Source organism: Hypanus sabinus, chromosome 11 (assembly GCF_030144855.1).
Source record: "Hypanus sabinus isolate sHypSab1 chromosome 11, sHypSab1.hap1, whole genome shotgun sequence".
Classification (NCBI taxonomy): Eukaryota; Metazoa; Chordata; class Chondrichthyes; order Myliobatiformes; family Dasyatidae; genus Hypanus; species Hypanus sabinus.
The window spans coordinates 89,934,292-89,961,169 of record NC_082716.1 but is presented as its reverse complement, the minus strand read 5'-3'; the positions used below and the strand labels follow the sequence as shown (position 1 = coordinate 89,961,169).

The window sequence follows — 26,878 nt, the reverse complement described above, 5'->3', positions numbered from 1 at the left end:
CAGAATCGTCAGGAGAGGGGTGGGCGCTACCAACAAACCGTCTTCCGTGCTCCACAAGCCTTCCGGGTTCTGCTTGGCCCCCCTTTTTTCTCCACATTGTATGTTCTGCCAAAGTTGCCTTACCTTGTATTTCAATTAGGTCCTCTACCTCAGGTTCTGGAGTTAGGCTTACCTGGGGGGCAATGACAGCTGACGTACATCCAGACGCTTTTCTGGCTGCCTCGTCCGCAGCTTGATTTCCCTTTGTTATTACATCATTTCCCTTTTTATGTGCCTGGCATTTTACTATAGCCAATGCTTTAAGTTTCATTGTGGCTTTTATTAAGTCTAGAATTTGCTGACAATGTTGTATGGGATCTCTGCTACTTTTTTTAAAACCTCTCTGCTTCCACACTGCCCTGAACAAATGGCATACTCCATGAGCATATGCCAAATCAGTATTGATGTCTACTGTCTCACCTTCCATCATTTCACATGCAGCTGTCAGGGCTTTGATTTCCGCTAGTTGGGCGGAACACGGTTGGGGACAGGATTCCATCCTAATAATCTTATAGCTCGACTGATCCTGCTGCACGACTGAGAACCCTGCATGATTTCCATCATAGTCCCTATAACAAGAGCCATCTACGAACAGAACCTTTTTATCTGCATCCTCTAGTGGTTCTGACCGTAAATCTGCTCTTAATTTGGCAAATGCCATTGTCTTCCCTACACAATCAAGGGGTTCTCATTCATAGTCTAAAGGGACATAATCGGCTATACTACTGGTAGTGTATCTCTGTATAGTTATATCTGGAAATGTCAATAGCATCTGATACGCTGCTATCCTGGCTGGCGTCAACACAAATTTCCCTCTTTCCAGCAATTCTGCTACTTTGTGGTGTGTGTACAGAGTCACGGGATAGCCCAGGGTTACAGATGATGCCTTTTCATATGCATAGTACAGCGCCGCCAATCACTGATAACAGGGTGGATACCCCTGAGCCACCTCATCTAGTCTCGTACTGTAGTATGCTATCGGCTGCTTTGCTTTTCCTGTGTCTGTCTCTTGTGTTAGAACCGTTGTAACATAACCTCCTGTCGGTTAGATACATACAAATGAAAAACCTTCTCGTAGTCAGGCAAAGCTAATGCTGGTGCTGACTGCAATTCCTGCTTAATAGTATTGAAAGCTGTCTCCGCTTCCCCATTCCACTGTAAGCCGTTTTTCAAATTTGTATGTCCTGCTTCTTTCATTATCTTTCTCAAAGGTGGCACAATCTCAGCATATTCTCCTATCCAATCTGAGCTGTATCCAGCCATTCCCAAAAACATCGTCATCTGCCCTACAGTCTGGGGTTTGGGGGCCTTAGTTATTGCCTCTATCTGATCTGGTGCTATCATCTTCACTCCCTTGGATATCACCCTGCCTAAGTATTCCACTTGCTGCGTGCAAAATTGCAGTTTCTTTTTGGATACTTTATGTCCCCCGTGCACCAGCTTCTCTAACAGAGTTATGGTGTCCTGCTCACACTGTTCCTCGCTGTGGGAGCAAATCAACAGGTCATCCACATACTGTAACAATATACTTTCCAATGGCATACCATCTAGGTCTGCCTTCAATACCTGATTAAAAACGTCTGGTGAATGTTTAAATCCTTGCGGCATTCTGGTATAGGTATACTGAGCACCTCTGTAAGTAAATGCAAACAAATACTGACACTGATCGGCTGGAGGAATGCTGAAGAAAGCCGAACACAAATCAATCACTGAAAAGTATCTTGCTTCTGGTGGAACATTAGTCAAAAGCGTGTGTGGGTTAGGGACTACTGCTGGCCAGTCCTCTACCATATCATTTACCGCTCGCAAGTCATGCACCAATCTCCACTTAGATTTATCTGCTTTTAAGACCGGCAGCAATGGGGTATTGCATGGACTGTTTGTTCTTTTAAGCACTCCTATTTCAAGCAACCCCTGCACTGTCAATGCTATTCCCTCTTCTGCTTCTGGTCTTAGAGGGTATTGTGGTCTCCTGGGTGGAATTGCTCCTTTTTTCAGCCTTATTTCCACCGGACTAGCTGTTTTTATTTTCCCTACATCCGTGTCATGCTGTGACCACAGAATAGATGGCAACTCATCTAATCTTTTATCTTTCTGCTGGCCTCTTTCCTTTTCCAGCAAGGGCAGGTGTGGTTGGGGAGTTATTTCGACCTCTCTCGCTGTCCCTACCATATCTACACTTACCATTATTTTAATGCAATTGTTGTCTTCTGATATCCACACCTCTGGCGTGATTTTCCTCCACACTGTTATGGTTTCAGCACTCTTAACTAAGGGTCCTAAGTCTTTAGACTGATATCCCATGTTTACCAACACCGTTACGTGGGGCGCAGCCTCCGGTATCCTGTACCATTTTTCTAAAAAGGTGTTCCACTTAACTTGTAAAGCTGCCCCTTGCTTTCCAATTATCACAGCCTCCCCTTCCAGGTGCTGCTGGGTACATGCCTCTAGGTGCCATTTCTCTTCTAACTCCCTGTTCTGAGTCTCGTCAAAAATCACTGTACAATGTAGCTCAGATTTGGGCATTACAGCCCTGGGTAATATAGCCTGCACGCCCTTTTTCCATTTTTCCCAGGTTTCCTGAATCTGATCTGCGATGTCTCCTATCCAAAAGACATTAGCCTTCTTGTCTTCTCGCACTATCAATTGAGCCCCTGCTCTTCCCACACTTAGCCCATTTCTGGTGCATTCTAATTTTAATTCCAATTTCAATAAGGCATCTCTGCCTAACAAATTAATTGGAGTTCCTTTAAATACTAGCACCGGCAAAACAATTTCTTTATTTCCCATTCTCAACCGCACTGGAGCCGTGTACTGTGTCAACTGTGTTTTCCCTGAGAACCCTACCATTTTAATAAGCTTTCTTGACATGGGAAGGAGAAGGGCATACTGTGGCTGTACGCAAGTGTACGTGGCTCCAGTATCTATCATCATTGGTGTCAGTTGCCCTTCTAACATAACCTGAACAATGGGTTCCTCATCTGCCTCCCTTGTTATCATTGGGTAATGTCCCTTCCCACTCAAGTTCTCGGGGCACCCCTAATACCTCGCATAGGGGTTCACAGGTCTGCTTGGGCCTGGTCCTTGGCTAAACTAGTTCCCTTCTTATCGGTTCCTGCTGGTGTGTGACAGGCCATAGTGTAAACGGACAATCTCTTCTCATGTGACCTGGCTGATTACATTCCCAGCACAATCTCTCTACCTCTCTCCCCCTGTTTCCTCACTGATCCCCTTTGCCCATAGCTTCTCTGTCCCCCTCCTTGGAACTTCCAGTCCTGTCTGGGCTGTTTGAATTTAGTCTGTTCCTGTTTGTGGGAATGCTCCCCCAAAGACGATTATTGGCATGGGGTTTTCCAGCCCGTCTTACAGTATGATCAGTCCCTCCATATAGCAGTGCTTTGTCCAGTTCGATGGCTGTGCTCGAACCGGTGGTTGCTGGCAGCATCTTTTTGTTTTTCTCTTTTTCCTTCTTTTTGAGTTCTTCGAGCTGCATTTGTATTAACTTTCTTTGCACCTCTTCCTGCTGCTCAGCCAACCTTAGTTTGTCTTTCCGGTATTTCTGAACCGCATGGACTACGTGGTCTCTAAATTCTTGTGAGGTCTTTGACGTTAAACCAACCACTTCCTCCAGTTTGGATTTTACTTGTGGAGGCATTGCAACCAAAATGCTATGTCGGAACAGTGAGGTCATAAATAAGCTATTCTCCACTGAGCTAAGCTCAGTCTCCAGTCTCCACCTTTTCAACTGGTTTTCTATGTAGGCGGCTGGGTTTTCAGTGTCTCCCAGTGGATCCCCTTTTAAGGCTTTGGGGTCCACTTTGGGTGGATAAAGCTTTCTGAGGGCCTGCCATACCCTCTGCCTCACTCTGTCAAACCCGTCTCCTTCAGTTCTCGGGTCGTTCGAGTTTACTATGCCAGCCATTTCCATTAGTTCGTTAAATTTGGAGGTTTCCATCAACCTTATCAACAGTGCCTTCAAATCTCCCATAGCCAATAATCATCCAGCTGTTTCTTCTTCAAAGGCTCTAATCCATTTCCCTGCTCCTTCATGTAGATTGGGCAGAGTGTTTTTCAGCCCTTCTAGGTCCTGGGATCCCCAAGGGATATACTGCACTTGTCCTGATCCTTTTACTAACAACGGCATCATTCTTTCTCCTTCTTCCCAACTGCCCTGGCTCTCCTCCTCACCTGACTCCCCATCTGTCTCAGGGTATGTCTTTACTGCCTCCCACTCAAATGTCTCCGGGGTTCTCTTCTTCCCTCGGTCTCCTTTGGAGTCTGTCTTAATTCAGTACTTGGTTGGCCCCTGGAGTATTTTTTGCATCTCTTCTGGCAACCCCCTCTCAGTAACTTATCTGGCTCTCTCTCTACTTACGCAAGTCGCTCCCCTACCGCCTCCTTCTGCTCTTCTAGGCTTCTGCCTCCTACCTCTTTCCCACAAATTCAAACATCATCTCTCTCTCCACTTAACTCTTGCTCCTCCAATGAGTCACCTTCTTTTCTAGTCTGTTTATTTCTATGGTATAACCGATACTCCTCATACTCCTTTTCCTCTCTTAAGTATTTCATCCATTCAATCTCTTCTCCCATTACCTGTTCTATCTTTATCCTTTCTGCCTGTATCTCCGTCCATATCACCGCTTTTTCCTTCCCGTATTGTTTTTTTCCTCCTCATTATCCCAAACTTGGACTTCTCCCTGCATGTTTACTGTTCCCGTCAGCAGGGGGCACTGCTTAGGGGTTCCTTCCTCATTATAGGGAGGGGATTTTTCTGTTTCTTTCGCATCCGGGTACGGAGCCGAAGCCAGCTTCTCACCATACCCTCCTCTCTCTCTAACAGGCTGTTTTTCCAGCACCTGAGTGTCTTCCTTGCTTGTAATCAATATTCTACCTGTCCTCCTCAGCCTTTCTCCCTCCGTTCTGAAGAGTTTTAGCACTTCCATTTCTCGTTCTTTTTTTTTAGATTTATCTTTTGGTTTGTAACTTTTAATTAGTCCCTCCATTTCTTCGCACAAACTTATATCAAACGTTCCTTCTCTTGGCCACTTTGTGACCAGGTTATTGGTTCTTTTTTCCCATTTTTCTGAAGTTTTTGTGATCGCATTTTTAATTAACGGGAATTTTTTGCTCAGTATCTCTACTGCCGTTCCTTTACCTGTCATGTTATTCTCTCTTTTTAAGGTATTTCAGAGATTCACAGTTTGTTTACTGGATAATATTATTTACTCTAATTCTACACCTAGTCCTAGTCTAACACCACATGGACTTTTTCTTCCTATAACACCTAGTCCTAGTCTATTTTCCTTTCCCTGCCCGTTCAGCCCTTCGTTTCATACGAAGCGGTACCCACAGGGATTTACCAACACCTCGCCTGTTCAGACCCTTATCTCTTAAGGCGGTATCCACGAGGACTTTCTACTCTAATTCTATTCTATTTTCCTTTCCTTGCCCGTTCAGCCCTTCGTTTCATACGAAGTGGTACTCACAGGGATTTACCAACACCACGTGGACTTTTTCTTAACTTAACTTCTTACTAACTTATTTGTACTTACCTTCACTGCAGTGTTCTTGATCAATCCTTTGAGCCTCCTCTGTTAACCCCCAATTCTGCCAGATTCTTTGGACCGGAGAGACCCTTCGGCAGTGGTTCCACACTTCTGAGACTCCCAAGACCTCCCCAAAGCCAACAGAATTCTTAGTCCAAATTGTCGCAAAAGCGCTTACCTTTTGTTTGTGTGCACCCTTAATTCTGTTAGCCTTGTGGGGGTCCCGGAGGACTGGGAAGCATCCCCAATCTGCCAGTTCCTTTCCGCGGGTCTCTTTCAGGTCCTGCCGCGGTCGCCAATTTTGTCGTGGTTTCTCGTGCCCCAGAAATGACCAAGAGACGCAGAAGATTCTTCAAGAAGGGTTAAACTTTAATTTGCAAATCAAAGCTGAGACAGTCATTGAGCTAGTCGCTGATTGCCCACCGATACCCGGACACAGCATTTTTTATAGCAATCTCCTGGTCCAGTTTCACACATACCACACGTATGTCCCATTGACTTAATTATGTTCTAATCTACATCTCTTAGCTACCTCTCATTAACACACCATTGTCTTTTACATTGCTAAGATTTCATTCTCTAGCAAATAGCAAGTTTACATTCTTAATACTTCATTCTCCTGCTAAATTGGGTACATGCATAGCAAATAGCAAATTCAGAACTAATCAATGTTCTAATCTACATCTCTTAGCTGCCTCTCATTAACACACCATTGTCTTCTACATTCCTAGAATTTCATTTTGGTTACATGCATAGCAAGCTGACTGCATAGTTTTGGTTACACAGCAAATAATACAATTTGTATACTCCATAATATTTTTATACTCCAATAATATTAGAGGAAGGTTATATGGGAGGCAGGGTTTAAGGGTTGGCACAACTCTGGGCCGAAGGGCCTGTACTGTGCTGTACTATGTTCTATTAAACTAATTGGATTATAATCACTAAATCCAAAGTGATCCTCTACACATGCTTCTGTTACCTGCCCAGTGTCATTTCCTAATAGAAGATCCAGAGTCACAAACTCTCTATTTAGGACTTCCTTATATTGATAAGCAAACTTTCCTTAACACCCTTGACAAAGTCTGTCCCATTCAGTCCTTTTACAGTATGAGAGTTCCAGTCAATATGTAGAAGGTTAAAATAACCTACAACTACAACTTTATTTTTCTTTTAACTGTCTACCATCTCTCTTCAAATTTGCTCCTCTAAATCACACTGACTATAGGATGGTTTATATTATAACCCTATCAACGTGGTCATCCCTTTCTTATAGTTCCACCCATATGAATGACTTCCGTAGACGCGCTCTCCAGTCTGTCCTCTTTGAGCACTGCCATGACACTTACTCTGACTAGTAATCCTATCTTTCCCCCTTTAATCCCTCCTGCATTATCATGTCTAAAACAATGGAACCCTGGAACTTTGAAGTGCCAGTCCTGCCCCACCTGTTACCAAGCCCCACTAATGGATACGATGCCCTACCTACAATACTTCTTGCTTGGAAATAGATGCAAATCAAAAATTAGTCCCACCATTCTCAACCTTTCATTTCCTGTCTTCTTATGTATGTCTAACACCTTTCCCTACAACCACTCTGCTAGCTGCCCTGACAATCTGGTTCCCATCCCCCTTCCCTTCTGAGTCATAGAACCAGATTCAATGCCAGAGACCTATGAGCTTTGTTAAGTTAGCACCTCCCCCCACCCACAATAGTATCCAAAACAATATACTTGCATTGAGAGGAACTGCTGCAGAGTTACCCTGCAATGGCTACCTATTCCTTTCTCTCTCCTGTGTCCTGCACCTTAGGTTTAACTGTCTCCCTGTATCTTCTGTCAGCACCTCAACCTCCTGAAGATCTAGAGTTCATCCAGCAGCAGCTGGATGCACTTCTTGAAGGCGTAGTCATCTGGAGGTTGCACTAATTTCCCACATCGCACAAGTGGAGTGTTCACTGTCCTGACTGTCATTCCCATTGCTCTAACTGTACAATAAGAAAGAAACAAACAAATAAATTTACCAGAAACTTGCAATACGTTAGCAGAAGCCTCTCAGAAACCTCTTGAGCCAAAGCCTCAGCTTCCACACTGGCCCACTCACACTCCGGCTGATCCCACAATACCTCCTCCACATAAACCTGACCTTTAATTGGCCTTTTCGAAGTGCCTAATTACCCAGTGATCTCAAGCTCCACTGAAAGTCATGATAGGTCCCACTCACTTTTCAAATCGCAAGCTCCCTCACCACAGTCAGCAGCTTGTGTAATCTCAAGCTCCACAAAAAGTTTGTGTTCTGTGGCTGGGGATTCCATAATTAAAGGGTACAATGTCATGATTGGGGTCAACCACTTAGGATTAAGAATAATAAGAAAATTTCTTGTACAGTTGTGAATCTTTGAAATTTTCAGAATGAACTTGTTCAGTCATCAAATATATTCAAGGTAACTATTGATTTGAGTTTGGACACTAATAATAATCATAGAAGGTGGAGAAAGTTGGGCATGAAAGTGGACACAATTTATGAATTGATCTTGTCAGATTGTTGATGTGGTTTTGAAACTTAGCGAAAAGTGGTGTATGAGGGAGGGAAAAGTTATATAATTAAAAGATTAACTCAGCAAAATAATACTTTTAAGTAAGTATAAGCAGTGCAAGGAGTAACATTTGAATACTAATAATGCACAACTAAACAAAATCAAATCATTGAAAACAGGGTAAAGGTAAAGATCATAAAGCATTCATGAATGAATGACAAAATAACAAAACAGATTCGAACGTATACCTCAGGCTACTGTGGGAAGCGAGGCAGGAGATTGCTGAGCCTCTGGCAATGATCTTTGTATCATCAATGGGGACGGGAGAGGTTCAGGAGGATTGGAGCATTTCAGATGTTGTTCTCTTATTCAAGAAAGGGAGTAGAGATAGCCCAGGAAATTATAGACCAGTGAGTCTTACTTCAGTGCTTGTTAAGTTGATGGAAAAGATCCTGAGATGCAGGTTATATGAACATTTGGAGAAGCATAATATGAATAGGAATAGTCAGCATGGCGTTGTCAAGGGCAGGTCATGCCTTATGAGCGTGCTTGAATTTTTTGAGGATGTGACTAAAAACATTGATGAAGTTAGAGCAGTAGGAGTGTATATGGATGTTAGCAAGGTATTTGATATAGTACCCCATGCAAGGCTTATTGAAAACATAAGGAGGCATGGGATCCAAGGGGACTTTGCTTTGTGGATCCAGAACTGGCTTGCACACAGAAGGTAAAGAGTGGTTGTAGATGGGTCATATTCTGCATGGAGGTTGGTGACCAGTGGTGTGCCTCGGGGATCTGTTCTGGGACCCCTACTCTTTGTGATTTTTATAAATGACCTGGATGAGGAAGTGGAGGGAAGGGTTGGTAAATTTGCTGATGACACAAAGGCTGGGAGTGTTGTGGATAGTGTGAGGGCTGTCAGAGGTTACAGTGCGACAGTGATAAATAGCAAAACTGGGCTGCAAAGTGGCAGACGGAGATCAACACAGGTAAGTGTGAGGTGGTTCATTTTGGTAGGTCAAATATGATGGCAGAATATAGTATTAATGGTAAGACTCTCGGCAATGTGGAGGTTCAGAGGGATCTTGGGGTCCGAGTCCATAGGACACTTTGCGCAGGTTGACTCTGTGGTCAAGAAGGCATATGGTGTATTGGCCTTCATCAACCGTGGGATTAAGTTCAAGAGCTGAGAGGTAATGTTACAGCTTTATAGGACCCTGGTCAGACCCCACTTAGAGTACTCTGCTCAGTTCTGGTCACCTCACTACAGGAAGGATGTCGAAACTATAGAAAGGATGTAGAGGAAATTTACAAGGATGTTGCCTGGATTGGGAAGCGTGACTTATAAGAATAGGTTGAGTGAACCTGGCCTTTTCTTCTTGGAGCGACAGAGGATGAGAGGTGACCTGATAGAGGTGTATAAGATGATGAGACGCATTGATCGTGTGGATGGTCAGGAGTTATTTTCCCGGGGCTGTGGTGGCTGACACGAGAGGGCATGGTTTTAGAGTGCTTGGGGGTGGATGCAACGGGGATGTCGGGGTAGGTTTTTTGCACTGAGATTGGTGGGTGTGTGAGGTGGGCTGCCAGCAGTAGTGGAGGAGGCGGATGCAGTGGGGTCTTTTGGGAGACTCATGGATGGGTACATGGGGCTTGGGAAAATTGCGGGCTATGGGTAACCCTAGGTAATTTCTAGGGTAGGTACATGCTCATCATGGCTTTGTGGGCTGGGAGCCCGGTATTGTGCTGTAGGTTTTTGATGTTTCTATACCTGGTTGCCAAGTGATTAAGATTTTGGAATTAAATATTATGCTAAATTTGACAAAAGTTTTTTTTAAATGACTGTGTAACCCTGATAATAAATGATGGTATAGAGTGAAACATAAGTGCGGCCCTGGAAAATAGGTATACAATCATAAGAGAAAACAAACCTTGATGCTACCAGTAGCACAATTGGAAAAAGTGAAAACAGTTTATTGTCACCAAACAATTGATACTTGAGCGTACAATCATCACAGTGATATTTGATTCTGTGCTTCGCGCTCCCTGAAATACAAATCGAAGTAAATATAATAAAATTTTAAATTATTATTCATAATTAGAAAATAGAAAAGGGAAAGTAAGGTAGTGCAAGTCAGGTCCAGATATTTGGGAGGTACGGCCCAGATCCGGGTCAGGATCCGTTCAGCAGTCTTATCACAGTTGGAAAGAAGCTGTTCCCAAATCTGGCCGTATGAATCTTCAAACTCCTGAACCTTCTCCTGGAGGGAAGAGGGACAAAAAGTGTGTTGGCTGGGTGGGTCGTGACCTTGATTATCCTGGCAGCACTGCTCCGACAGCGTGCGGTGTAAAGTGAGTCCAAGGATGGCAGATTGGTTTGTGTAATGTTCTGGGCCATGTTCACAATCTTCTGCAGCTTCTTCCAGTCTTGGACAGGACAACTTCCATACCAGGTTCTGATGCACCCTAGAAGAATGCTTTCTACGGTGCACCTATAAAAATTAGTGAGGGTTTTAGGGGACAGGCCAAATTTCTTCAGCTTTCTCAGGAAGTAAAGGCGCTGGTGGGCCTTATTGGCAGTGGACTCTGCTTGGTTAGACCAAGTCAGGTCATTTGTGATATTCACCCTGAGGAACTTAAAGCTTTTGACCTGTTCCACCTGTGCACCACCAATGTAGATGGGGTTGTGCGGTCCACTACTCCTTCTGAAGTCAACAACCAATTCCTTCATCTTGCTGACGTGGAGGGATAAGTTATTGTCTTCACACCATGCCACCAGGTTTTTAATTTCCTCTCTGTACTCAGACCCATCATTACCCAAGATATGGCCTACAATTGTGGTGTCATCAGCAAACTTATATATTGAGTTTAATGGAAACTTGGCTACACAATCATGGGTGTACAGTGAGTACAGCAGGGGGCTGAGTACGCAGCCTTGTGGGGCACCAGTACTCAAAGTGATTGTAGAGAAGAGCTTGTCCTGTCTGTGAGGAAGTTGAAGATCCAGCTGCAGATCTGAGTACTAAGACCCAGGTTCCGGAGCTTAGGAATCAGTTTATTTGGAATGATGGTATTAAAGGCGGAGCTGTAGTCAATGGAAAAGGAGCCTTACATATGCGTCTTTATTCTCCAGGAGTTCTAAGGAGGAATGTAGTGCCAAAGAAATGGCATCTCCCATTGACCTGTTGCGCCGGTAGGCGAATTGCAAAGCGTCGAGGTTGACCGGTAGGTTATGGTTGATGTGTGCCATAGCCAATTGCTCGAAGCACTTCATAGCAATGGATGTCAGAGCCACAGGTCGATAGTCATTCAGGCATGCCACCTTGCTTTTCTTTGGCACCGGGATTATCATTGCCTTCTTAAAACACGAGGGGATCTTAGACTGAAGCAGGGAGCAGTTGAAGATGTCAGCAAACATTCCAGCTAGCTTGCTGCACAGGCCTGGAGAACCCGTCCCGGGACACCATCTGGGCCCGTCGCCTTCCTTGGATTTATCTTCAGGAATGCTCTTCTAATGTCTTCCTCGGTGACGATGTAACTCAATGCCACCAGGTCCGGTTCATCCAGAAGGGGCAGGACGCTCCTGTTCGAATCTTGCGTAGAATACGTTAAGTTCGTCAGGAAGAGAAGTGCTACAGTTATTGATATTCCCAGCCTTTTCTTTGCACCCAGTGATCTCCTTTAGACCCTGCCGTAGTCTACTGGCATCCCTCTGGTTAGCCTGGGCTTCCAACTTGGCTCGATATTGCCTCTTGGCGCCCTCAATGGCTTTCTGGAGTTCACGCCTAGTTTCTACGTAGCGACTGGTATCCCCGGACCTAAAAGCCGCAGCTCTAGCCTTCAAAAGGGACTTGACCTCATAATTAATCCAAGGTTTTTGGTTGGGGAATACCCAGATCACCTTGCGAGACACACAGTCTTCTGTGCATTTCCAGATAAAGTCCGTGACAGCTGAGGCATACTCATCGAGGTTAGCTGCCAGGTCCTTGAATACTAACCAGTCCATTGATTCAAAGCAGTCACGGAGGATCTCATCAGTTTCCTCTGTCCAACGTGACACCACTTTTGACACCGTGACCTCCCGCTTCAGTTTCAGTTTGTAAGCCGGGTGGAGGAGTACAGCCTGATGGTCCGATTTTCCAAAGTGAAGTTGTTGGACGGAATGGTAGGTCATCCTTGACTGCTGTGTAGCAGTGGTCAAGTATATTTGGGCCTCTAGTGGAGCATGAGACATGTTGGAATAACTTTGGCAGCGCTTTTCTGAGGTTGGCCTAGTTAAAGTCCCCGGCTGTAATGAGCAAAGCCTCCGGATACCTGGTCTCAAGTTCACTGATGTTGGCGTACAATGTATTCACAGCACACTCCACATCCACCTGGGGGGGAATGTATGACCAAGGTGAATTCCTGTGACAGATAATAGGGACGATACTTCACTGACAGATGTTCCAGGTCTGGACTTAAGGAGCTTTTCAGTGCCACTGTGTCCGAGCACCACGCAGTGTTGATCATTAGGCAGACACCACCTCCCGTTGTCTTGCCTGAAGACACCGTGCAGTCCATCCGATGGATCGAAAATCCCTCTGGTTGGATGGCACAGTCGGGGCTGGCAGGGGAGAGCCAGGTCTCTGTGAAACAGAATACACAGCAGTTCTGCATCTCCCTGCAGTAGGTGAGTCTCCCTTTAAGATAATCCACCTTGTTCTTTATGGCTTGCACATTAGCTAGTAGGATGGTGGGCAGAGGGACCCTAAAGCCCCTCTGCTTCAATCTGATCAGCAGCCCAGCTTTTTTCCCACACTTCCTCGGTAAGTAGTGCATCTTTCCAGGTTTCCATCGATGTGTGTTGTTGGCAGCTCTTTGAGGTTGGTGAATACGTCCCGCGGAGATCAATTGGCAGGTCGCGTTGTCGGGCGCTCCAGGTCAGGCTCCGCTGCCACTTTCAACTGCCGGGGGCCCGGGCTGTCGATCAGGTCGGGCCCTAAAGCTTACACTTAATCCCAGAGGGCTAGGTGCCAGCTGAAACAAGTCCATGAACTGGGTCACGGTTGCGGAGGCCTCTGCTCCAGCCAAGCCCCGGGCTCAATTTCTGAGTTATATTTTGCAGTGAAGATTAGATAGTTATCATGCATGATTTTAATAATCAAATTGACTTGGCAATCAAATTGATATTTGTAGTTTGGGTTTGTGTTGTCATGAGCAGAGTGCTACAAAGATCAGTAGTGGACTTTCAACAACTCAGAATTTCTATTATTGACTTTCATCCAAGTTTGTTGGAAAGAGTGAATAAGAGGGATTAAAAATAGTAAAGCAGTGAGACAACTAAAAATGGTGCACAAAAATATTTTGGTGTTCTACTAATGAAATGTAGGGAAACAATCGTTTAAGTTCAACAGGCAACTAGGAAGGCAAATGGTACGCTGCTGTTTATTTTGAAGGGTTCTGAGAACATAAGATAAGGAAGTCTTGCTGTGAGATGATACTGAGTTTTGCTTTGATTTCAAGTGGGAGTGTGTGAAGTTTTACATCAGAAGATGGATATTGTTATGGGACCAGTAGAACATTGTCAAAGTAGATTGATTCAGGATTGAGAAATTAAGATTAGTGTATATTACTGGAATTTAGGAGAATGAAGGGAGATCTCATTAAGATTTTTAGAAAAAAATAACGGGTAGATGCCAAAAGCTGGTTTAGAGAGTTAAGAATAGGAAGCTGGGTTTCAGATTGTGGTCAATCATTTAGGACAAAGATATTTCTGTACAAGGGGCTTGTAAACATTTGAACTTTTCTGATGAGTGTAGAAACTCAGTTATTGGTTTTATTTGATATACTGATAGGCTTTTAGATATGAAATGAAGGACTATAGGAATCAGACAAAAAACTGCTGGAGGTACAGAATCATCCAAGAATCTATTCAAATCTGCCCTGTATAAAAAGTAATACCTGTTTTGCTTCAATAACTTAACCAATTTGTTGTCCATATCCCTTTGAATGTAGTTAATGCATTAAGTTATTATGTCAAACATTCTTGAAAATATGAGAGGCAGGACTTCAACCTTAGTACACCTATTAAATAATTATTTAAATTACGTTAATCCATCATGAACTCAACATGACAAAAAGAATATATGTGGCTGCAAAAGGGACAAGTTGATGCATTGATTCAAAATGCAAAATGTTGACCCATTGCCTTTTACGTTCACAGATGTTGCTCGACTGAATTCTTCCACTGTTTGTTTTGTTCCAGTTTGCAGTATCTTCATCATTTGTCTTATATCTGCATTGACATTCATTTACTGGTGCACAAATGAATGAAAAATGTTTTAGAAATCAGTATTTTGAGTAAATGCAACAATGGTGGGGCAAGTGGAACATACAAGCAGACCCCAGGTTACAAATGAGTTCCGTTCCTGAGTCCGTCTTTAAGTCCGATTTGTACATAAGTCAGAACAAATACATCCGGTATTATTAGCATCCGTTAGTCAAACGCTTGTCTTAGTATATAGTATGTATATAAAACACTTAAGAAATGTATGTATTCCAATAACTAAACCACTGCGTTGCTTAGTAATAATTGTAGCTTTCATCAGGGCAGGGCCTTTCACATGCTTCATTATTCTCACTTTATCCTTTATCCTTTAAAATTGTTCCGATCGTTGACCGACTGTAGCTTAATGCTTTTCCAATGACTGATGACGTCTCACCTCTTTCCAAATGCTTTATTATTTCCACTTTATTTTCAATTGCTTTCCATCAACAGAACAGAAACACTGCGGGCAGTGGGTCCCGAGCTCTGCTGGGTCCTAAGGACCACCGCACTGAATTCCCCGGTTCCTAAAGTCCACCGCAATGAGACGGGTTAAATTGGACAAGTGGGGGCTGTGCTTGGTTTGGGTATTTGATTCTCCACAATGGGAAAATAAACTGGAGGTGACAGTGTTCTTTTTATGAGGTCGAGTTGCGAGCTTGGAAGCGGTCTGTCACTGGATTGAACTTGGGAACCTCTGTTCTCGAGCCCGGCGCTGATCTCACTGCGCCACCAGCCAACTGGAAAAGGTGGGGGCGGGGTCAGGGTGAATCTTGCTAAGAAAAATTTAAGCCAAATACAAAGTTACACACTCAACACAGTGTCAACAGCAACGTCTTAAAATGGTAGACGGCGTTCTCCTTCAACTCAGTTCGTAAGTACGAGTTGTTCGTAAGTCAGGCGCTCGTAACTCAGGGACTACCTGTAATCACATGGAATTGTTTCAGTTGAATAGATCTTTGTTTGTGTTTATCATAGGAAGACAGTGGATTATTACAACATCTACTGAAGGCATTAGATTCTGGTGCACCGCCCCATGGGGGGATTGCATTGGGTGAGTTCCGGAATAAATGTTTGTCAGTCTATGATTAAATTAGAATAAATGAAACCTCCTGGTTTCCTTGGCTGCGTAAGTCTAGGGAAGACAACCTCTGGCCCCACCAGAAACTCGTGAGATTGAGGCACTCTTCCCCCACCCAAACTCTAATTTGTGTGGATGCTGTGTAAGTTGGGGCCCTGTTACAAATTGGTGCAATGAAATAACAGACAGTACACTGCATACAATTAAAGGAATTATATTTATGAATCTTAACTGAAGGGTTAGTAAAGAATAACAAAAAGAAAAGAGCCCATTCTAATTAAACAGTCGAATGTGTACAAGTTGGAGCTCATTTTGAACTTCTCTGTCACTCACGTGCTGGGCACTCATCAGCGTGAATGCCCACTCCACTTTCTGAACGTTGCTCACAATCCACCTTGAACAAACGGGTCTCCCACCGGATCATATGCTAGGACTGGTTCTCCCCAGTGTCTTCTGTCTTCAACCGCCCCCAGAACAAAAGCCCAAGACCAACCTTATTGCCACTCACCAAGAAAACCTCCTGCTAATTGAATGGCACACATTCCACATCATCCCTTCTCTTCAACAGTAACCCATACAAGCTGAAAGGGAGCCGCTGAAAACCAGCAGCTCTCACAGAACTGCCAAAATGAAATACATACAACATAACAGTAAAAATATGAACCAGATCATTACACAGGTTTTTTATTGATAGCCTATCATGCAGCTCACAATCACAGCTGAGGGTGTAGAGTTTCTGGGATCTTTTTAACATTGAATAGAAAATTGATGGAAAGCACTTTTATCCTGAGCAAATTTGTTAAAAATTAAAGGACAAGCATGGGCACCTCTTTGTTAAAGATCTGGGTTACAACTGGTCTAAGGAATTTTGCCACAGGTGTGATTTTTCACTTATCAAAAATTGTTATCACTTTTACTGGGGCTAGATTTTGATTTTTGATTTTTAAGAAGTGGAATTCAAATTCTGGCTTGTTGGATATGACTCTTCTTAAATTTAATTCAGCAATACAATCACTCCACTAGCTACACTTACTTTCAATCCTGAGGGAATTCTGGTCCGGGCAGGCTTTATTTATTAAAGCTAAAGGCAACAAAATTCTGGGTTTTTTTTAACATTTTTTAAATATTGAGTAGCCATGACTTATGACTATTTAGGATGTTTGATTCATTGTCTAATCTGTTTCATTCCAGGCTTGGACAGACTGATAGCTCTTACAGTTGGAGCTTCAACTATCAGGGATGTGATTGCCTTTCCTAAATCTTTCAGAGGACATGATCTAATGAGCAATGCCCCAGACTCTGTGAATCCTGAAGAACTAAGCCCATATCATATTCAGGTCAATTGGCCAGCAGAAATCCAGAAGGACAAAACCAACTCATGAATTACTGCACGGATTATTTCCTGAGGCAAAAGCAACAGCAGCCAAAGGATTTGGACCATATAAGTTTGTATCATTACCGGAAGCATTGAGGTCTGAACTTCCCTGCTGTGGCTTTGAACATATTTTCCAATATTTCATGCTCACTTCTATCAAATCATGGCAACTTACTCACTGAAACCTCTCTTTCTTCAAGTAATAAGGTAAATTACATTCAGGATAAAACAAGGTTGTCCTATAATTTATTGGGTTCATCCAAATTGGAGTAGGGGAAGAGGAGAAGAAGCAACTTCTATGCAATGCTGAGCTCCCTATAGAATCTCTAGTGCCAGGGCAGCAGTACAAGTAACATTGTAGATACCATAGTGAAACGGCAGAAATCACACTCCCTGTGGTTTAGGGTCAAGCATAGATCAAGGTTGGCCCATGATTTTGCTAAGTATATCAATCCAAAAGCTGTGGGATCACCAGATCACCCAAATGTGAGGGTAGTGAAAGAGCCTCAACTCCATCACTCCCAGAGTTCTTCCTCAGCCCTGATTTCTGTGAATTGTTCTGGTGCACTAATAGGTGGTAGAAAAGCAGTTGAGATTTTGCAGAATTCGGGGCGTTTATTTTGTAATATTGACAGTTGACTGCTAAGTTGTCAATGCCATTTGGGAATGGAACAAGGAATCTAAGTCCGAAGTACAAGTCTCGCCAAATCTCAAACCTCACTGAACCTGGGACCATACTGAAAGAAATCAGTAAACTAGAGGCAGGGCCCATTCACTTAATGGCATTGGAAAATACAGTCATATATTTAATGGTCCAAGAAGTTCTACTCTGCTTTCAATTCTGTACTTGTGCTACATTGATATTTTGTGATCTGTAATGTTTTGCAAATAATACCATAAAACAGAAATGATCAGTTGACTATAAAATACTGCAACACACAGAATGTTAATTGAAACACTTTCAAAGGGTAGTGGTGGAAGTAAAATAGTTAATGCCACATTGCCCTAAGCAGTAACAATAGATACATAAAAATCCACAGGAAATGTTGAATTCAGCAGGCCAGGCAGCCTCGACCTGAAAAATCGACAGTTTAACTCTTTTACATAGATGCTGACTGGCCTGCTGAATTCCTCCAGCATTTTGTTTGTATTCCTTGGATTGCCAGATTTTCTCTTGTTTGTGATTACACACAAATCCATTGGTTTTGGGATTTTCTGAGGATGTACCCATGAATACATTCAATCTGTTTTTTGCACAAGAGGTTAAACAAGCTGCCACAACTACACTGTCTCCAAGGCAATGTGGCCTTAGGCTGTTACTGTAGATTGGGTTCAGTTTTCAGTCTATTTCACAGAAGTGGAAGACGCTTTTGTGTGAATTATTCTTAAAGTGAGGTGGTTAATGCATAGGTCTTGACAAGAAAAAATGACGATTCAGTGCATTACCTCTGAAGTGAGTTGTGCCTTCTTTATATGTCCTCCAACTCACAGTAGCCCCTCAGTCAGGAAAGAGACAGAGTTACTAAGGGGACTTGGTTTTGGGAGAGGTTCCTGATTGTGATAAACCTGTCTTAGAACTAGATAGAATCTAACCTTTTCCAATTCAGTTGCTGAGCACTGAGGTTGTTTACAAAGGCTGTCTTTGGCTGCTACTCTAATAGAACGAGTAATATGCGAGAGCTGGCCATTTGCTCTGGAAAAAAACTTCCAGCTTAAAAAACACTCAAAGTGTGTTCTGCCAATTTGGAAAAGTGATAAATGGGTTAAGTTGTTCTACACTTGAGGACGTTTTTCTACATCTGCCTCAAGGTCAGCTAAGTCAAAAGTTTTCCATTGTCTATGTTCGTGATGGGGATCAGCTAAAAATGTTGGGCCAGTTAACTATGAGGAGAGGGTGAGCTGATAAGTTTTGAGCCACTTTGTGGCATGATCAGCCAGGTTGAGATCAGTAGGAACACAGTTCCATTGGCTCCTCTGAGTTGATTGCCTGATATGTTGGGTCCTATTATGTACATAAGCATAGAATCAATGGTTTCATTTAATATCAGAGAATGTATGCAATATACAACCTGAAATTCTCACCCTCAAAACAGAAGAAAAAAGCCCCAAAGAATGAATGACAGAAAAAAATGTTAGAATCCCCTTCCCCTTCCATGCACAAACACATTAGCCCTCCCCCCACTTATTCTAGCAAAGTATCAGCATTCCTACCACCCACCATGCCAGCATCAGCAAAGCCCCTAAAGAGAGATCATGGTCTACAGTACATCAAAATTAACTGTCCATTCCAACATTTCAACATTCCTCAGGTTCTCTCCGTAACAAGGAAGAGACAGGTATTGCTCTCCACAACAAGAGGGGAGACCAACAGATTGTCTCTTTGTTTCATCATATTTAAAACAGAGCACAACATTGCCATCAGTAAAGAACTTGATGCCATCTAGTTGTGTGTCCAGCTCTTTAGTTATAATCTCTGCCATCTCATAATCAGGTTTAAAATCAGCACCGTATGTCATGAAATTTGTTAACTTAGCTGCAGCAGTACAATGCAATATATGATAGAAGCATAGAAAACCTACAGCACAATACAGGCCCTTTGGCCCACAAAGTTGTGCCAAACATGTCCCTACCTTAGAAATTATTAGGGTTACCCATAGCCCTCTATTTTTCTAAGCTTCATGTACCTATCTAAAAGTCTCTTAAAAGACCCTATTGTATCCACCTCCACCACTGTTGCCATTCCATGCACTCCCCACTCTGCATAAAAAAAACTTAGCCCTAACATCTCCTCTCAAAGTACTTCCCAGCACCTTAAACCTGTGTCCTCTTGTGGCAGCCATTTCAGCCCTGGGAAATAGCCTTTGACTATCCACACGATCAATGCCTCTCATAATCTTATACACCTCTCATCCTTCGTCGCTCCAAGAAGAAAAGGCCAAGTTCACTCAACCTGTTTTCATAAGGCATGCTCCCCAATCCAGGCAACATCTTTGTAAATCTCCTCTGCACCCTTTCTATGGTTTCCACAACTTTTCCTATAGTGAGGCAACCAGAACTGAGCACAGTACTCCAAGTAGGGTCTGACCAGGGTTCTATATAGCTGCAACATTACTTCTTGGCTCCTAAATTCAATTCCCCAATTGGTGAAGGCCAATACATTGTATGCCTTCTTAACCACAGAGTCAACCTGCACAGCTGCTTTGAGAGTCCTATGGACTTGGACCCCATGATCCCTCTGATCTTCTACACTGCCAGGAGTCTTACCATCAATTCTATATTCTGCCATCATATTTGACCTACCAAAATGAACCACTTCACACTTATAACCATAACCATATAACAATTATAGCACGGAGACAAGCCATCTCGACCCTTCTAGTCCGTGCCGAACACTTACTCCATACTTATCTGGGTTGAACTCCATCTGACACTTCTCAGCCCAGTTTTGCATCCTATCAATGTCCCACTGTAACCTCTGACAGCCCTCCACACCCCCCAACCTTTGTATCATCAGCAAACTTAATAATCCATCCTTCCACTTCCTCATCCAGGTCATTTATAAAAATCATGCAGAGTAAGAACAGATCCCTGAGGCACACCACTGGTCACTGACCTCTATGCAGAATATGACCCATCTACAACCACACTTTGCTTTCTGTGGGCAAGCCATTTCTAGATCCACAAAGCAATGTCCCCTTGGATCCCATGCCTCCTTACTTTCTCAATAATCCTTGCATGGGGTACCTTATCAAATGCCTTGCTGAAATCCATATACACTACACCTACTGCTCTTCCTTCATCAATGTGTTTAGTCACATCCTCAAAATATTCAATTGGGCTTGTAAGGGATGACCTGCCCTTCACAAAGCTGTGCTGACTGTTCTTAATCATATTATACCTCTCCAAATGTTCATAAATCCTGCCTCTCAGGATCTTCTCCATCAACTTAACAGCCATTGAAGTAAGCCTCACTTTTCTGTAATTTCCTGGGCTATCTCTACTCCCCTTCTTGAATAAGAGAATAACATCCGCAGCCTCTCCAATCCTTTGGAATCTCTCCCATCCCCATTGACGATGCAAAGATCATCGCCAGAGGCTCCTCAGTCTCTTCTCTCGCCTCCCACATTAGTCTGAGGTACATCTCATCCGGTCCCGATGACTTACCCAACTTGATGCTTTCCAAAAGCTCCATCAAATCCTCTTAATATCTACATGCTTAAGCTTTTCAGTTCACTGCAAGTCATCAATACAATCACCAAGATCCTTTTTCATAGTGTACAATGTCCTGGGTATGTTACTCAAAATGGCCTCTTTGGTTTGTTACAAGTAGGAATGTTTCTTTGTCGGATAAGTGTTTCTCTAGCCGTTGTTTCACTTTAGAATGGCTGATATGGTAATTGTATTCATTTGTTAATCAATGGGGAATGTCATTGTGTCTTGTGATGCTGGGAACTTGGGGGAGGGGTTTTCGCGGGTTTTTTAGGGAGAGGCCGAGGAAGACACTGAAGAAGGTGGACGTGTGCTGGACTGCTCGTAAGACCACCAGGGTGGTCCCAGGTGCGACGGCCGGATGGGTCGATTGGTTCGTTGATTGAGCTCCAACGAGTGCACTAAACAGACTGAACTTTGATAAGTGGCGCCTTTTGTTTTTTTCCTTGTGTATATATATTGTATTGCTTACTATTTTTAATTTTAGTAAACTCTTTAAAGTGTATTTCATAACGGTATTTGTTGTGGATTTGATACTGTTGGCGGGCTCGAGGCGTAAACTTGATTCTCACAGCACCTGCGTGTACGGGAGGTGGGTTGGAGAGTGGCTGGATCCCTTTTTTCCCCTAGACATATACCAGCCTGTTGGGTAAGGGTTACAATAGTGAATACTTAAGTAATGAATTCATTAAGTGCTTCTGCAATTTCCTCCGGTTCTATACACACTTTCCCACTGTTACACTTGATAGGTCCTATTCTTTCACATCTTATCCTCTTGCTCGTCACATACGTGTAGAATGCCTTGGGGTTTTCCTTAATCCTGTCCGCCAAAGCCTTCTCACGGCCCCGTCTGATTCTCCTAATTTCCTACTTAAGCTCCTTCCTGTTAGCCTTATAATCTTATAGATATCTAACATTACCTAGTTCTCTGAACATTTTGTAAGCTTTTATTCTTGACTAGATTTACTACAGCCTTTGTACACCACGGTTCCTGTACCCTACCATAACTTCCCTGTCTCACTGGAACGTACCTATGCAGAACTCCACACAAATGGTAGGTCACATCTGAACATTTGCCACATTTCTTCTGTACCTTTCCCTGAGAACATCTATCCCCAATTAAGCTTCCAAGTTCCTGTCTGATAGCTTCATAATTCCCCTTACTCCAATTAAACGCTTTTCTAACTTGTCTGTTCCTATCTCTCTCCAATGCTATTGCAAAGGAGATAGAATTATGATCACTATCTCCAAAATTCTCTCCCACTGAGCGATCTGACAATATAATCTAATGATGTAGAAAAATAAACTGAATTACAGTAAATATATATAATAGTTAAATAAGTAGTGCAAAACAAGTAGTGAAATTAATAAAAAACTAGAACAGCAGCACCAAGTTCAAGTCTTGGTTTGGGAGCAAGCTTTGTCTTTCCCAGGATGAATCTAACTAATCTATCTTCACTGTATCTATCATCATCTGTGACCTTCAGGTATGCAACAGCAGCAATAGCTTTAGTTAACGCATTACAGAATGCAGACATTTTTGTTTTGGGTATCGGGTGGTGGAATTGTCATGTAGATTCTTGGAATGTTCAAGCCTTTAAGATCCAGAAGGGAAGAACACCACTGCTCATGTTTCTCAGTAGGGAGTGGGACATCCCATCCACAAGCATCTGAGGTCAACTTTATTAACATGAAACTTCCCTGGGTAATGGCCCAAGCAGTAAATCAGAGGATCAAATAGACTGTGGATAGTTGATAGCAGACCATGATGCTTAAAAGGTCTTCCTGTATCAAGGACCTGGAAAATAAGGGTACCATCCAAGGCCCAGACTGCACTGTATAGGAGGGAGGTCCTGTCCAAGATCAAAATTTTAAGATAGGAAGCATTGCATGACGCCAGCACTGTTGGATGCAGTCTTATGCAGTCTGAGAATATGTCTTCCGCTGCTTACAGCAAACTGACAGCCACTGCTGCACAAGAAAATGATGTAAGACCATTACCAATATAGAAATACCTTTCCATATTCCTCTATGCTTCAATTCTGAATTACTTCTATCCCTTGTTAGCTATCCTCTTAAGCCTATAGATTGCCCATTCTGGTGAGGGACAGTTACCAAATACATGAACTCTCATGTTACCATCAGGTAGGTGGTACAGAAGCCTGAAGCCACACACTAAGCGATTCAGGAACAGCATCTTCCCCTCTGCCATCCGATTCCTAAATGGACATTGAACCCGTGAACGCTACCTCACTTTTTAAAATTATTATTATTAATGTTTTTGCACTATTTTAATATATTAAATGTACATATACTGTAGTTTATTATTTTCTTCTATATTATATATTGCATTGAACTCCTGCTGCTAAGTTAACAAATTTCACGATACATGCCAGTGATAGTAAACCTGATTTCTGATACAATAAGCCTTTCATTCCTGGAATTATTCTTGTGAACTCTTTTGAACCCTCTCTGAACAGCACATCCTTTCTTAAATTAGGGTCCCGAAATTCTCTCAGTACTCCAAGCAAGACCTCACCAGTACTTTATAAAGTCTCAGTATTACAGCTTTGTTTTTATGTTCTGGTCCTCACATTCATTTTGAATTTGTCTTCCTCACTACTGACTCAACCTGCAAATTAACCTTTAGGGAAACCTGCACAAGGACTCCCCAAGTCCCTTTGCACCTAGGACTTTTGCCCATTCTACTAATCTGTAAGTCATTCTCCAGCCTTCCTATTTCCTCAACACTACCTACCCCTCCACTTATTTTCATATTGTCCACAAACTCGTATACAAAGCAATCAATTCCATCATCAATCATTGACATCCAATGTAAAGAGAAGTGGTCCTAACACCAAATCCTGCAGAACATCTCTAGTTCGCAGCAGCCAATCAGAAAAGGCTCCCTTTATTCCCACTGTCTCCTGCCAATTAGTCAATGCTCTATCCATGCTGGCATCTTCCTTGTAATACCGTGGACTCTTGTTTAGCAGCTTCATGTGTGCTACCTTGTTAAAGACTTCATGAAAATCCAAGTACACGCCAGTCACTGATTCTCCTTTGTCTATTCCACTTGCTATTTTCTCAAATAATTTGAACAGGTTTGTCAGGCAAGATTTTCCATGCTGACTTTGGTCTATTTTATCATGTGCCTCTAAGTATCCCGAAACAACATCCTCAACAATCGACTCCAATATCTTACCAATCACTGAGGTCAAACTAACTGGCCTATAATTTCCTTTCTTCTGCTTCCCCTTGTTGTTGAAGAGTGGAGTCGCATTTGCAATTTTCCAGTCCCCTGGAATCATGCCAGAATCTAATGTTTCTTTACAGATCATAACCAATGCTTTAACAATCGCCCCAGCCACCTCATTTAGAACCCTGGAGTCTTGTAGTCCATCTAACCTAGGTGACTTATCCACATTCAGACCTTTCGGCTTCCCAAACACCTTCTCCCCAGTAATTGCAATTGCACTCACTTCTTCTCCCTGGCATTTTTGAAAGTCTGGCATATGACTAGTGTCTTCCACAGTAAAGATGGATGCAAAATACTTATTTAGTTTGTCTGCCATTTCCTTGTCCCTTTGACTACAGTACCTCTCCAGCATTATTTTCCAGAGTTCCAATATCTACTCTTGACTCTCTATTGCTGTTTATATATCTGAAAAATCATTGGTATCCTCTTTGATATTCCTTCACATTTATTTCCTTGTGATTTTTTAGTTCCCTTCTATTGGTTTGTAAAAGCTTCGCAATTTTTTGACTTCCCACTATTGTTTATTATTATGTGTCTCTATTACTCTATTATGTGTCCTCTTTTGCTTTTATGTTGTTTTTAACTTCCCTTGTCAGTCATGGTTGCATCGTTAGAATACTTCTTCTGTGGGATACATCCATCTTGTGCCTTCAAAATTGCTCCCAGAAACTCCAGCCATTGATGTTCCGCCATCTTCCCTGCTAGTATACCCTTCCAATCAACTTTGGCCAGCTCTTCTCATGCCTCTGTAATTCCCTAGACTCCACTGTAGTTCTGATTCATCTGATTTTAGCTTCTCCCTCTCACATTGTCTATCATATTTATGATCACAAACCTTAAGCTCTCTAATCAATTCCTGTTCATTACATAACACGCAGTACAGAGCTCAACCACAAGCTGCTCTGAAAAAAAAAACATCTAGGCATTCTATAAATTCTCTCTCGGGATCCAGCACCTACCTGATATTTCCAATCTACCTGCATGTTGAAATCCCATATAACTTGTAACATTTCCTTTTTGACATACGTTTTCTATCTCCCGTTGTAATTTGTAGCCTACACTCTGGCTACTTTTCATAGATCTGTATATAACCCCTATCAGGGTCTTTTTATTTTTGCATTTTCGTAACTCTGCTCACAAGGATTTTACATCTTCCGATCCTGTCAATTTTATCAACAGAGCCATCCCACCCTCTCTGCTACCTGCCTGTTCTTTCGATACAATACCCTTGGATGTTAAGTTCCCAACTGTGATCTTCTTTTCAGCCACGACTCAGAGGTGCCCTCAACATCATACCTATCAATCTAACTGCGCTATAAGATCATCTACTTTATTTCGTATACTGCCGGCATTCAGATATAACACATTCGGTCTGGCATTCGTCACCCTCTTCGATTTTGTCCCCATGTTACACGGCAATTCTTGCCACTGACCGCAATTTTCTCTATCATCTGCCTGTCCTTCCTGACAGTCTCACTGCATATTGCATCTAGTTGTATACCAACCGCCCCATTCTCGGCCCTATCACTCTGATTCCCAACCATCTGGTCATTTAGTTTAAACCCTCCCCAAATACTCTATCAAACCTGCCAGCAAGGATGCAGGTCTCCCTCGGATTCTGTGTAACCCTTCCCTTTTGTACAGGTCATACCTTCTCGAGAAGCGATTCCAGATATCTGAACTCTTGCACCACCACCCCGCACTAGTCCTTCGGCCACTTTTTCATTTACCAAATCATTCTATTCTTACCCTCAATGGTGCGTGGCACAGGCAGGAACCCAGAGTTTACTGCCCTGAGGTCCTGCTTTTCAGCTTTCAACTTAACTCCCTAAATTCTCTCTCCAGGACCTCCTCTCTCTTTCTATCTTTGTCATGGGTCCCAATATGTACCAATCCCTTTGGCTGCTCACGATCCTCCTTCAGAATGCCATGGATCCGATCCGAGACTTTCCTAACCGTGGCACCTGGGAGGCAACATGCCATTCGGGTGTCTCTTTCATGTCCACACAATCTCGTGTCTACTTCTTTAACTATTGAATCCCCTAATACTGCTGCATTCCTCTTCTCTGCCTTGCCTGCTGACTACAGCGCCAGACTCTGAGCCAAAAACCCGGTCGTTGTAACTCCTCCCTAGTCGATCATTCCGCTCAACAGTACCTGAAGCGGTATACTTATTATTGCGAGGAACGGCCACAGGGCTACTCTGCTCTGGTTACCCATTTCCTTTCCCTCTCCCGTCAGCCATTGAAGTACCTTCCTCCTGCGTCTTAGGGGTGACTACCTCCCTTGGGTTCTGTCACATTCTCAGTTTTTCCTATGAGCCGAAGCTCGCTGAGCTTCAGCTCCTCCTGTTCCTCAACACATGCTCACGTTGTCAGAGTCTGAAATGGCGAGTGCCCTTTCTCCAGATTAAATATGCTGATGAGCATTCGCCAAGGTCCAGTCGCTGTGCATTGCGCTGTTCAGTGCACGCATGGAGTGTCTGCCATCAGAATTTCTGCAGAAGAGTCAAGTGGGGGATTCTTGTCA

General features: G+C 43.0%; 1 protein-coding gene across 2 annotated transcripts in view; it reads left to right on the top strand.

The window, feature by feature from the left end:
* Window positions 1–21,595, top strand: part of dars2 (aspartyl-tRNA synthetase 2, mitochondrial) — a 91,709-nt gene extending 70,114 nt beyond the window's left edge. For both annotated transcript variants that reach the window (XM_059984881.1, XM_059984882.1), the window contains exons 16-17: window positions 15,404–15,479; window positions 16,698–21,595. In XM_059984881.1, coding sequence (XP_059840864.1) covers window positions 15,404–15,479; window positions 16,698–16,888 — 267 coding nt within the window. In that variant the 3' untranslated portion in view covers window positions 16,889–21,595. The remainder of the gene's footprint in view (window positions 1–15,403; window positions 15,480–16,697) is intronic.
* Window positions 21,596–26,878: the final 5,283 nt, after the last annotated feature.